This window comes from Cornus florida, unplaced genomic scaffold (genome assembly GCF_030987335.1).
Source record: "Cornus florida cultivar Cherokee Brave unplaced genomic scaffold, ASM3098733v1 CherokeeBrave_3.0.0_Hap2_Chr02, whole genome shotgun sequence".
In the NCBI taxonomy this organism is placed as follows: domain Eukaryota; kingdom Viridiplantae; phylum Streptophyta; class Magnoliopsida; order Cornales; family Cornaceae; genus Cornus; species Cornus florida.
Genome location: NW_026775572.1, coordinates 51,204,909 through 51,218,313, shown reverse-complemented (window position 1 = coordinate 51,218,313; position 13,405 = coordinate 51,204,909). Strand labels below are relative to the sequence as shown.

The 13,405-nt window shown below is 37.8% G+C and overlaps 2 protein-coding genes across 3 annotated transcripts in view; both read right to left on the bottom strand.

Moving 5' to 3' along the window:
- The window catches only part of LOC132294974 (ubiquitin-like-specific protease 1D), a 32,216-nt gene extending 25,945 nt beyond the window's left edge, over nt 1–6,271 (bottom strand). The window contains exons 1-2 of the mRNA XM_059793032.1: nt 5,752–6,271; nt 1,266–1,305 (exon numbers count right to left, since the gene is read on the bottom strand). Of these exons, the coding sequence (XP_059649015.1) occupies nt 1,266–1,305; nt 5,752–6,099 (388 nt within the window). The 5' untranslated portion in view covers nt 6,100–6,271. The remainder of the gene's footprint in view (nt 1–1,265; nt 1,306–5,751) is intronic.
- Nucleotides 6,272–8,860: 2,589 nt separating this feature from the next.
- LOC132294973 (methyl-CpG-binding domain-containing protein 9-like) overlaps nt 8,861–13,405 on the bottom strand; it is a 31,692-nt gene continuing 27,147 nt past the window's right edge. For both annotated transcript variants that reach the window (XM_059793030.1, XM_059793031.1), the window contains exons 9-10: nt 10,707–12,998; nt 8,861–9,674 (exon numbers count right to left, since the gene is read on the bottom strand). In XM_059793030.1, the coding sequence (XP_059649013.1) occupies nt 9,315–9,674; nt 10,707–12,998 (2,652 nt within the window). In that variant the 3' untranslated portion in view covers nt 8,861–9,314. The remainder of the gene's footprint in view (nt 9,675–10,706; nt 12,999–13,405) is intronic.

Genomic DNA, 13,405 nt, shown 5'->3' with positions numbered 1-13,405 from the left:
CGAGTCATCGATTTTTCTCGCCAAAGTTTAACGCTTAATTGAAAAACAAAGTCAACAACTCCACATGGGGCAATTAGCATATTCTTATCAAGCCAATTTAAAGAGAGTCCATTCAACTCATCAATCCCCAGGGTACAAATGTTGGGCAGTTTAGAAGAATAAGATGACAATAGGAGTAGAAATATTAATAATAAATAAATAAATAAAAGAAATGAAAATCGTAAACAATAATTGCTCAAGGTTATGTCAAATAGTTCAAAGCAAGACATTCCTTTTTTCCTAGTTGAAATTGACACACCCACTTGCCCTTATAGGGATTTGAACCCTCGACTTTCTACTTTGAAAAGTGAGGAAGTACCACTAGGCTACATACCTTATATTTCAAAGCAAGATATTGGAAGTTATGAATACAGATTTGATGATAGTGATAAGAGTTTGCATGAAGATTTTGATGATGCTTGGAGCTATTTTTGGATGTTCACTATATTATTTTAATATATTTGGTTGTTTTGAAATCTGCAATATGAGCATGAGCTTTAATTTGGGATTCTTTTTCTTTAATGTGAACAAATTTGAGTATGAATGATATGCTTGTAACATATATTTTTAAAAGATTTTAATCACTCAAATGATTGCATAAGATAACCACCGATCTACTAAGTAGTATCAAGTTGAATTCTCAAACTATATGTTAATGCTCAATTCTCTCAAGAAAAATTATGATTAATTATAAATAGTCTTTAGCTGTCTTTATTAACAACTGAATTGAGACAGTTTTTGAGATATGAGAAAAGCGAAATAAACTTCTAATAACTCTCTCAATCCAGTGGTCAACAAAGAGCACTCATGGACCTTGTCATGAGAGGACGCTTGGCCAACACCTTTTGGTTGCGTCTCGCCTTGGTCAATTTGGAGTTTAAGCATTTGGAGGATGCCTTTCACATTTTGTCGATGATCATTGAGAATGACATGTTATCTCCAAATGCTCTAGTTAATAAATTTTTACTTCTTATTTTAAAAATGAAGTTCAAATCAAAGTATTCAATCAGCATTTCTAGCTTGAACGGAGACTCAGTTCCAAAAAAATCAACTGGATGACATTTAAACATATTGAAAGCCATCATGAAACTGAGTGTGCTATTGCTGATGGACAAAAGGGGGACACCAAGATTAAAGAAAATAAGTTATAAAATATCTAAAAAAAAAGATATAGTACATATGTATTTAATATGCTACTAAATCAATCAAAATCTCATTGACAAAACCTGGCTTAGATTGTGCAGACACCTCACATCCATCATCGTCCTGTTCAGTAAAAATCATAACAAATTACAGTCAAAATTTAGCATTAGATATTGCATTGATATACTAAAATCTAAAATGCACAAAGAAATCATGTTAAGGTGGCCTCATCTAATTTACAATTTACATCACAAAGAAATCATGTTAAGGTGTCCTGATCTAAATATTATTAGTTCCCAACTCAATAAGCATTAATTAAGTAAACATGTTTCAACAGAATTACTTATGAAGATAAAATGATATCTTCGACAAGATATTCATCTAGTTCTTTTTGTAAATCTCTTTCATTTAGGTTAGCAAATAACCATTTTCAGTTCATACGTAATCTTCTAGATAATGTGTATAAAATCGTAAAATAACACAGCACGAATAACACTTGTAAAGACGACCTAGAGATCTTTGTTGTGAAACTGAAGAAATCATTGCTAAATATGCACAGCATTCTGGATTATCGTGTTGCTGCAAAAGATGTAAAACCGCTTCAAAACGTGTGCAATCCATCGTTGGAAACATACGTGGTCATGTTATGCTGTGAGAATTCCCACTAAAACGTCACCTCACACAATAAGAGGCAAAAGAAAAAGAAATTTCGTCATAATATAATGACTCTCGTTATAGACTTGGATTATATGCTAAAAACGTTAACTTAATGAGTATTATAGCATGTCTACAATCGAACTACTTCTGACATCAACTGCCCCTACCACAAAACACCTATAATTCACTGCCAATATTGATCTTTACACGTCCGTCAGCAACCTTCAACCAATATGGATCCCAATCTTGTAAGTGTTCTTATGTATTCTATTGATGGGGCTTTCAAATTTCTTATTGTTAGCTCTCTTTTTTGTTGGGTTATGGGGAGAAGTTGTAAATCTATAGGAGGAGATAGTGATTTTTTGGGTTCTTAGGGCTATTTCTTGGCTTCAGCCGTTGTGTAGTTCCTGGGATGCATTCCCTGTTGAACGCTTTCTATTCATTTTGACTTTAAAATAAAAAAAATAAAAAGTGTTCTTATGTAGAGGAAATAAGTCTATAAGTTATTAGATACTGAAGAAACCAGGCAGTAGGGAGTTATTAGACAGATTTACTTCCAATCTGCAGCTCAACCTTGATGTTTCACCAAAATTAAAATATAATATGATCTATCACAGAATTCACACACACAGACATATAATTATTTGATGATTACAGCATTCTATAAAAGAGAGATGCAGTTAGCCAATCTTGCAGACATGACCTGTGTTTGACTAACTTGTAAAGCAAATGCTTACATGCCTGTACATTTCTATATGCACTCTTATGCTAAGTCAGGTACCTCTATGGTATCTCGACTCTTTCCTTGCCTTTTTTTTTTTTATCAAAATTGTCACCCTGTTTGAATTTACTTTCATACTCTCTCTCTCTCAAACTACTCAAATGTGGAGTGTGCACACTGCACTTTCTCTCAAACTATCTAAATGTGGCGTGTTCAGTGATATTAAAGGCTCAAGGCGCACCAAGGCGTTAGTGAAGTGAAGCGCACAATTGAAAATTTAAACTACCATAAAACTTCATATCTCATAAGTCATATCAATATTCTAAAAATTAATATCAAATATAAAAAAGTAAATCCATCAACTATACAAGCATCCAACAACCATAAAACAGACCACAAATTTGTTTTCTTGAAATGCAAAACAGAATTAGTTTTTTGAAAGGCAAAACAGAGCACAAAAAGAAACAAATCTGTTAATAAAAAAAAAAATGTTAACAAGAAAAGAAAAGAAATACAGTCAAAAAAAAAAACCGTAGAGACAGAAGAAGTAGATGAAGAGAGAGCAGTAGACGAGAAAAGAGAGAAAGTGTTAAAGAAGAAAAGGAGAAAAAGCAGAGCCCAAAAAAAAAAAAGACAGGGAAAGGAGAGAACTAGACGAAGAGAGAGATACAAAGATGAGAAGAGAGGAGAGAGAAGTAGAGGAGAAGGGAGAGAAGAAGAAAGAAAGAATTGTCATGGCTTCGTCGTTAGTCTCTGCAACTACGGCTTCGTCGTTCGTCTCACAGTCTCACTCTTTTTTTATAAGTAAAAGTGTATTAGAAAGCGTTCAAAAGGGGAACGCATCCCAAGAGCTATATAAATACCGAAGCCAAAAAAAAAGGGTCCTATGGACGCAAAGAATACAAAAAATCCACGATTTCATCTAAAGATATACAATTTCTCCCCATCACCCAACTAAAAAGATAACTAATAATAGAAAATTTCAACGCCCTAATGGAGAAATCCTCCCCATCAAAAGATCTTCTATTCCGTTCTTTCCAAAGACTCCACAAAACAAAGAAGGGGATCGCCCTCCAAGAGTCACGAGCATGAACCCCCACCCTGTGGCCCCTCCAAACGTCAATCAAGTCCGGGGCATAACTCATTGGACGCCAAACAGACCAAAAATAATACTCAAGCAGTAATGAGCCACAGGGCAATGCAAAATAAAGTGATCCACAGACTGTCCATCATTCTTACACAAACAACACTAGTTGACTGTAATCTGTCTTCTCTTTCTCAGATTGTCCAGAGTCAAAATCTTGCCCCACTGCAGTCCAAACAAAAAAAACTACCCAGAGAGAAAACTACCCTGAGAGGAGCCTTCGAACGCCAAACTGTTTTCCATAGGAAATTGAAACCGTGAAACCCAGAAAGGCAAAGAAAAAAACAATGGACCTGAAAAGTCCCCTGCAAAAGAAGGCACCCAAGTAAAGGAATCCGAACCAGTACCATCCGCCTCCTCCTGCCTATACAAAAGGTCCAGCAAGCCAGTCACGTCATCCAACTCCTAATCCTGAAAGTCACGTCGTCCAATTCCTAATCTTGAAAGGATCGCCGGAATCGCACATCCCAAGAAAAACCTACCGCTGTCGAATCGATAACAGTCAGCAACCAAAGCATGTCAATCAACAGCAATCCTGAACAACCTTGGGAACAAACAAGACAATGGGCAATCCTCGCACCAAGCATCCTCCTAAAACCGGATGTCCCTTCCCTCCCGAACTCTGAATCTAATGTGCTTAGAGAACTCATCCCACCCCTCCCGAATGAATTTTCACACTCCCACGCCGACATCAGACCTAACCGGCCTAGATGACCGTCCCCCTCTCTCCTACCCAAAGCGACACAAAATAACCCTCCTACATAACCTATGCCTTTCGCTACCGAATCTCCATAACCACTTGCCAAGGAGCGCTCTGTTGAAAGGGGCCAACCTCCTAACCCCAAGACTGCCCAATTGAAAAGGCTTGCAAACTAACACTTGACTCTTGGGCTTTCTTATTGTTTATTCTTTTGAGCACAAGGTCCTTCTCTCATACGCTTGGGCTCTCTTATTTGTTGAATAAGTTGCCAAAAGTACCCTTTTTGGCTTAAGAAATAGAGTAATCATTTTTTAAAAAAAACTAAAAAATCAGTGAGGCGCACCTGACAAACAGGACGAGGCGCGCACCTAGAGCCTAGGCGCGCCTTTAACAACACTAGGCGTGTTCAATCACCTACTATTCATGAATGAAAACGGAGGTATCTAAGGAAATGGGAAAGAAGATCAAATTGGCTGCTCAATCTAATCACATATATTAGTTGGTCCACAAGACTTGCTAACAAACAGCAAGTATAGCAATTTCTTTAATTCGTCATGTGATAGTATTGAACCCAGTGGTCAGCTCAAACTCAATAAATATTATATAGAAAAAGAGGAAAAATAAAACAAAGTCCATTAATATATTTTAAATAGAAAAAGAGGAAAAATGAACCAAAGGTTTTGTGACATTCATAGTGTATCAGGACATATATGGGAGATTTAGAGCACATGAAACTATGATGTTGTGGCCTGAATTTTTTTTTGGCCCGGGTCAACGGGCCCAATTTTCAGGTCTTGAACCCCGTTTAGGACTAAGAGTGTTTAGGGTTTGGAGTGGGATATGAGAGAAAGAGAGTAAGAGAGAGAACTAGGGTTTGGCGGCTGAAATTTGTAATCTTCTTATTTTCGTATAGTGAAATCTTTCATTGGACCTTTACCATGGATGTAGGCTTTACTTTTCTGAGTGATTCTTGATTTGTGGCGTTTGTGGTAAAAAAAATCCACCACAATAGGTTCCTTTCTAGGAATCTAAACCCTTACCTTGAATAAATGGTTAAATAACAAACATTTTATATTTTTTGAGCTACATGTGAATCCAAAGAGAACTAAGGCCAAACTATGAGGGTTCGTTGTCTGATTCAGCTCAGTGCCATTCGTGCTCACTTTGTGAAATATGAAAGATTAGGTCCAAACTGTGTTCCCACAAACAGCAAATAATCATGTTCACATCCAAACATGCATGAAATTAATATATAATTATATATGTGTGTGCCGATATATGTCGATTTTTTTGTAACATATATGATAGAAATTTATATTCATAAAATTCATACAGAAAGTGCAGCACCTTCTCGAGTCGGAGCCGTTGCCGGCGCTCCCTCTCGTATTGGAGGAGCTTGAGTCTGGCCCTAAGCTTCTCTCCCTTGTCGGGCAATTTCTCACTAAATTTATCAATGTTGACCCTTATTCGGGAAATGTCGTCGTTCAGTTCTCTATCCCCCAATCGTTCGAATTCGAACCTCTGAGAGTCCTGCAATTCCTCGCCGTCCATCGCCGCCGCCGACGGCGGTTGTGAGGTAGTGGTGGTGGTGGTGGTGACCTCCAGTACAGGCGGAGGGTCGTCGTCACCGCTGCGGGGCATTATTTGTTCCCAGTCAAGGTCTAACCGTCTTTTCTTCTCACTAACTTCTTCCATGCATGTAGCTGTATATGTATGTGTATTTGTGTGTGTATTATATGCAAATAGTACACAGACACACTCCTTTTGCACGATCAGACGCTTTCAGCTCTCGCAGCTCTCTCTCTCTACAATGACGGTGAGGAGAGAGAAAGTAGACCATTGAAAAGGGGAAAATCAAACAGTGTAAGGAGGTTATATTTAAGGCTGCAAATAAACCGAACTGTTAAATTACTCCGTTAGAATTCTAGAACTAAACTAGAATTAAATTTTGGGCTCATATTTTATAAACTTGTTTAGTTCTGGTTTAATTTAAAAGTTCCTATATTTTAGATTTTTATATTAAAATTTGGTCCACTAGAGCCCAAACACTTGATTCAAAAAGTCCAATTATTTAACAATCAGCCCATTAACTCATGTGTAAATAAGAGTCCATTAACTCCTATGTAAACAGTATAATTGAACTTATATGACATTCTGTGCTCCATTTTGTAACTTTTTTAGTTGTTATCTAGCAGTAATTATTTATTTATTTATTATTATTATTATTTTTTAGCCTCTAATGATATGATAATTATGGTCTTCATCTATTGGAGAAAAATGAAAATGTCATATGTATGTTGTTTTAGGAATTCAATTCCATCACTGGGGAAATTTAGCAATCTCTCTAAGTTTATGGCATTGTGTCATTACTTTTTTGGGTGTGCAGGACACGGACAAATCAAACAAGAGAATGGAAATGGTGATTCCATTCTATGTTAGCAACCAAACAGTGGAATAAGAATGGTCATTTCTTTCATTCCATTCCTGCCTCATTTCATTCATCCACATCAAACTAGTTTTAAGGTGATATTTTATAAAATTAGAAATTCTAAGAGTTTGAAGTATGTAAGTGGTAATATAAAATTTGTAATTTTTGTATTTTATAAACAACGTTTACCATTTTAAACATCATTCTCCTTAAAGATACAAGCTATTATTGCTCTTATTATCGACATCTCTTTCCGATGACCAGTCGAGAGATCTCACTCGAATAGCAATTACAACGTTAGCCGTGTTCTCTTCTGGATTGCCATTTTTTCAATTTCATTTGTACAGTTAGTGTTGATGGAATCAGGTGTGAGAATGAAAAACAAGGATTGATGATAGAGAAAATGTTGATTTCCTGCCGTGCAAGCTTGAGCCGAGACGATCTCGAGCTTGTTGAATCACCGGGAACCAAGCTCGGTATTTGCCAAAACGAGTTCAAACCACCCAAAACCTGACTCAATTCATTTGCACCCAATTACAATTTTGACTTGCATACTCCGTTACATTAAAGTAAATGATAAATGGTTCGAATCGAACTTTGTGGGACCCACCACAGCTATTTGAACTTGCAACCATTCAAACTGGGAATATTTCTCACAGTACAAATCAACTAATCAGTCATCAAGAACAAGAACTTGTAAAGAATTGTGTAGCAATTGTGAGAAATGTACCAGAAAGTGAAGAGATTGAAAACTGCAATACAACAGTAATATCATGTCATTTTACTATCACGATATCACCAACTATTTAAAGCTTAACACGTGCGAAATTTAGCTAATAAATGCATGATTTCATAAAATTAACTGAATTAGGGTGGTTTGGGGGTGACATGGACATGAATTTGAAGTGTGTGGTGTAAAATGAATGGATTTACTAGAATTCGAGAATCCAAATCGCTGTAAAATATATTGTATCAGATTGTCTGATAATTTAAATGTGGCTTCAACCTAAAAATGCAGCACAACTTGCAAGAACTAATCCAATTCCAACATATGCCAATGCTAACATAGCTTTACCAAGACAAAATATTTCTCTATAACAATGAAAACAAAATAGTGGGAAATAATAAAATTGATGACACCCTATACTGTCGGGTGCTCACACAACTATGGAGCCCACGACAGCTGTTGTGGTGTGAAGCCATGCTTTGTGAGACTACACGGCTCCAAAATAGATCTCACTCATCACCATATTACATTTCATATGCATCTGTACCATGCAATCAGCTCAACCACTAATCCCACTTGATACAGAACACTTCATAGTGGCTATATCATAAGTTGTTCCACTCATCCACTGTTCAAAGTAGACTACTGCTACGGTACACTTGATATTACTACGGTTGCCCCACTGAAAAACAAATGGGGACCATTTGGAATTTGCATGCTTGATTATTAGTGTAACTCACTTATTCTAAACAATGTATTGCTCCCAATGATGATCAAACCAAGAGAAAAGCTAACAGGCCTCCCAAGACAAGAACAAGCAAAAATCCAACCTTTAAGTCATACAAATCCCAAATGTGAATGAGCACAGGTTTGGTTCCTAGAGAGAAATTTTTAGATGGTCCGGGCAATCACAACTCGACATGCAAGCAAATGTGTCAGCTCTCTTCAGATTTTTCTTTGCGTGTCAGATTGTGATTGGCCGGGACCATGTACCCTCGGACCATGTAATAATTTCCCGGACTCCTATTTACCTGCATCTAACTTAGTATGAAAGCCAATTTTAGGAATTACAATCTAAAATTTCCAAAAGTTGGGTGGGTTCTGCAATAGCACAAAATAACCCAACCTTTTGATCTTACCATAGCCAGGTTTCGAGGAAACCTGATCTACTGTCGGATGGCAAATATCCCAGCTGATCGAGCTGGATCTAAGTGCCATTTGACATCATACAGTGATTCACAGACTGGCAAGAAACCTAACCTCGACATTTCCCATGAAATTGTACGAAGATTGGAGGAGAATGAAATGCAAGAATGACCGAGACATTTATCATTGAATTGAGATATATATTGAACTACACCTGTCAGGTTCACATTCTTTCTTTTTTACATCAGATTGATTCATTTGTATGCAGATATGGATGTTGTTGCTCTTCAGAAGATGACACCAAATTCTCCAGTTAACCGATGCCAATTGCAGAAGCCAACTGCAGCTGAAGTCGATTCTGAATCGCCATCCAGTATCTGTGTCAGTGTATCAGCATTGCCTCATATATACAGAGAAGGACCGGCCATGGCAGCAGATGTCCGCATGCCTTCCAACTTCAGGGTCAAATCCACTGACCGGCATACAGCATTGTAAAGTTAGAACGAAGGTACACATTTGAACGCTTGAACCTGCTTTTGATTCACATGCCACAAACACGGAGTAAACTTGGATGAAGTTTCCCACAATGATAGAAGCATGTTTGAAAGGTCAGCCCCCTGAATCTTTCTTCCTCCTGCTAGGTCTGCTTCTTGGTTTTGGATTAACAGTTATATCCGACTCATGGGACTTTTGGACCTGCGGGCTGCCTGGCTTCAGGTTGTCTGTTGGATCTGATATGGGAGAATCTTCTTTGTTTGACTTGCAATCTGGCTTCAGAATCTCTATTGAATCCAAGCTGGGCAAAGGTTTCTCATATATAATGGCAGCATCCAAGGTGTATAAAAGGAGAGCAAGGGCGGAGAGAGTAGAAATTTTGGCGGCAGCTGAATGTGATGACCAATACCACCAATCATTTTTTAGGTACTCGGGTTTAATCATGTTCTCGAGTATGATTGTCGCTAGAACCATCTGAAGGACCAATTGAAAGTTAAACTTGTTTCAGAAGTTGCATGAAATAGATGGAGCACATGTTTGAAAAAAAAAAAGGGGGTTTAAATAGCTAAATTTATAAGAGAAGTCATTGAAAGATCATTCTCAATGGCAAAAACTCTCTGTAAAACTATGTTTTATTATGTTTACTTGTAGTCTGAGGAGGGACATTTAAAGTAATCAACAACAGACCAGGAACAATGGCTGTTTGAGTTGTGATGGCATTTCTACTTCGAGTGCAAATTTTCCGCTAGTTATTCTATGTCAGAAAGTTCTGCCGTGTAAACAGCAACGATTGGCACTAAATTTCATATAAAGAAAACACAAGAAAGGGATAGAGACTACCTTAGACCATAAAATCTCCACCTTAAAAGTATACTTGATCAAGAGTCCGCCAACTCAACTTACACAAGTTCAGAAGACAGAACAGCACTATGGCAGCACAGAAGTTTATTATTGCCACTTGCAAATATCCAAGCAAGTCAAAGTTCAACTTAATATATCTTCTCACCTATTAAGCTAACATCACTACTTTGTCAAATAAGCATTTTTAGTGAAGACAAGTTTTGGTCCTTTTCCCCCCAGAAGTAGCTTTGATCTGACAAAGGTTGATATTGGCACAAGAATAGAATAATATAAAAGATAAACACTAACATGCTAGACAATAAATGTAAAAAGAATAAAGATACTATGAGAAAAAAGAACACAGAAATAGTGAATATCCCATATTTTTACTACATATCATCTTAGGGCTCTGACATTGACATTTGGTATGAATATTCAATCACAGAGCTTCAGTTAGGATGCACCATGACAGACAGCATTTTGATAAAGTGCTTTTCAATAGAATCTAAATTCATGCAAAATAAGAACGAGGACAAGAAGATATTTCTTGCACTAAAAATCTAAAACTAGTTTGATTATGGCAACTTATAAAAAAATAAAAATAAAAATAAAAAAAGAATAGAAAAAAGAGAGAGAGAGAGAGAGAGAGAGAGATATAAGACTAACCTCATAGATTGACCTTGCAGATTTTACAAACGCTCGCCAGGAACATCTTTTTTCCCAGTGTGCCATTGATGGTCTCACAGCTTCTTCAGGAAGGGCAGCATCCATGTCAAGCAAGTTGATTTTCAGCCGCCTTAGAATTTGAAAAACCTTGCCCACTACTAATGGTCTTAATGAGGATTCACGAATTATGCAGCAATTACCTACCCCAATCACTGAACTTCTGTTTTTTCGTGAAGAGAATCTCTCCTTTCCATTCACATAATTAGGTTTCAATATCTCAGATTTTGATGCTTCCCCATCTTTGCCATTTTCAGCACATCTTGGTAAATTGTTGGAAATGTTATTGTAGTTCCTGGAAGCTCCAATACTGGTCCCTTCAATTGATTTTTGAAGCTGATTTTCCAAATTTGAAGATCCATCACCAGCCATAACCTCTTTTTGCCTGGTAGGGACCATCGATAAGGTGGGGTCATCAAGATAAGGAGATATGGTTGGTACAAATGATGGATTGCCATTAGAAGCAATAAGGCCTACATCTCTTACCATCTCTTTTAGAGAACCTTGAGGGGCAAACTTAGCACGGATCTTGTCAAAATCAAAGGGACATTCTGGCTCCTTCTGAAACTGAATCAAATTGGAGCCAAGCTCATGCTTTTCACTTTTTGATGCTCCAACAATTCTTGTGCCATCAGCAGGCTCCTCAAGTGAGGTTTCAGTCCCCATCGATCGCTTCTGCTTTGAGGAATCCTCATTTACCTTGCTCTTGTCTGTGACAGGTGCATTCGTACTGCATGTTCCATCATTATGGCCCTCTAGTTCCTCGCGAGTGGAAAACATATGGTGGCATGACATGCAATGGTGTCTAGAAGGCCATATAGGTTCTAGGCACTCACACCTGTACATTCTCCCCTCATAGATTACTTTTGTCTTTCGACCCCGCTTCTTTGGGATGTTAGCGGCATCTAGTTCCAAGCAAGGACCATACCTCTTTTCCAAAGCACTGACAGCCTTGGTCACCAGGAAACTAGAATCCACAGCTTTTCCGGTATCAGTGGGCTTTAATTGACATGGTTGTTTCTCATTTTGAACATTATTTTTAGACTTATTGAAGTCATTGGATTTAATTTTCTGCCAATTCAAAATGGACTCTTTCAAATCTCTCTCTCTTGCATCATCATCTCTCAGCCAGCCAATGAGTGCTTCAATTTCAGTATCAGATTGATAAGAAATCCATGTGGACACGGGAATGCCATTTGGATTCTCAAGCACGTTCATTTTACTCCATTGCTCTGTCATATTCTCATTAACAACCAACTGTGAACAAGTACCAGGACTGCCAAAAACCCAGTACAGTCGGCCAGCAGAGTCCCTTCCTAAACATTCCTTACGAATGGATACCTTTAGAAGTTCTGATTCTAGATGGGCAAATGACTTCTGCAAAACAGAAATCTCATCCTTGAGGGAGCTCATCTCAAGGTTGTACGCTTGGGAAACATGCAAACCAACTTGGACAGAGGAATGATTGCCATGCATTACTGAGTTCATGTCGATATAAGGCTTATGCTCAGCCATATGGGGGTTAATGGAGTCAGATGAGATGCCACACTGTGGAACTTGACTAGTAGTAAGCATGGAACCTTTACTACTACTACCACTACTACTATGTCTTAACTCCTGCTGTGTGCCAGAATTACTCCAGGCATTTTCTCCACTCAAGTCATTTTTCTGTTGCGGAGGAATAGACTGGGTGAGCTCATTATGAGAGTTGGCTCCTTTTGCAGAAGAACGTGTTTGAGAAAAAAGATTATCGTACACTAGATTTTGATCCTTCATAGGCTGCTGATATTGTAATTGACCAACTGTATCACAAAGAGTAAAAATTTGATTTCTACTACTGGTACTAGCATTCTCTGAAATGCTTTTTGAAAAAGACAGTTGTTTTCTGTAATCATTTGGCACATTCCACTGTGGACAATCCTCTGACTGTGCAAAACTACCAGAAAAGGATGAAATATAGCTGCTTCCACTAGGCAACTGCCCCATCAATTTACCATCATTCACAGAAGTGTACCCATCTGAACCCACTCCAACTCCATTATGCATATTCATGTTTACTTTCGCCAAATTTGCAGCTAGAATTTCTTCTCTGAGTTTTAGGATTTTCCACTCTGAAGAGATGGTACGCAGTTTCTGCTGCAAATCAGTGGATGCAGAGGCACACCGATCTAGGTGGTTGCGAATAACAACCGAGTTTAGAGCCTCATCACACAAAAATTTCAGAAGTAAAATTCTCTGCATCAAAGGCAAAAGCAGACTTAGCCCAATAAAAGTGGAAAAAAGACGGATAAAAAAGATTACAAAATACAACTCATATACAACGTTTTCCTTGCACACGACAAACTATTTGACGCTTGACAAACTGTCACAACAAAGGTCAGCCTCCACAATAACAGGGAATATATTCTTAGCCATGAGAAAAGACAGCAGAGTTCTGAAAGATAGTTGTCTAGGATAGATATCATTGATTCGTCTCTATCACAAAAAAAGGAGGGGGGGATACAGGGTTGAATCATAGTTCGATGCATACGAAGAAAAACAAGCTATGAATGGTGTGTGAAGGCATAACCCTATACCATATTGAAGTCAAAACTGAATGACAATACTGGTTAATGACTAAGAGCAGTATAAAAACCCAGCTT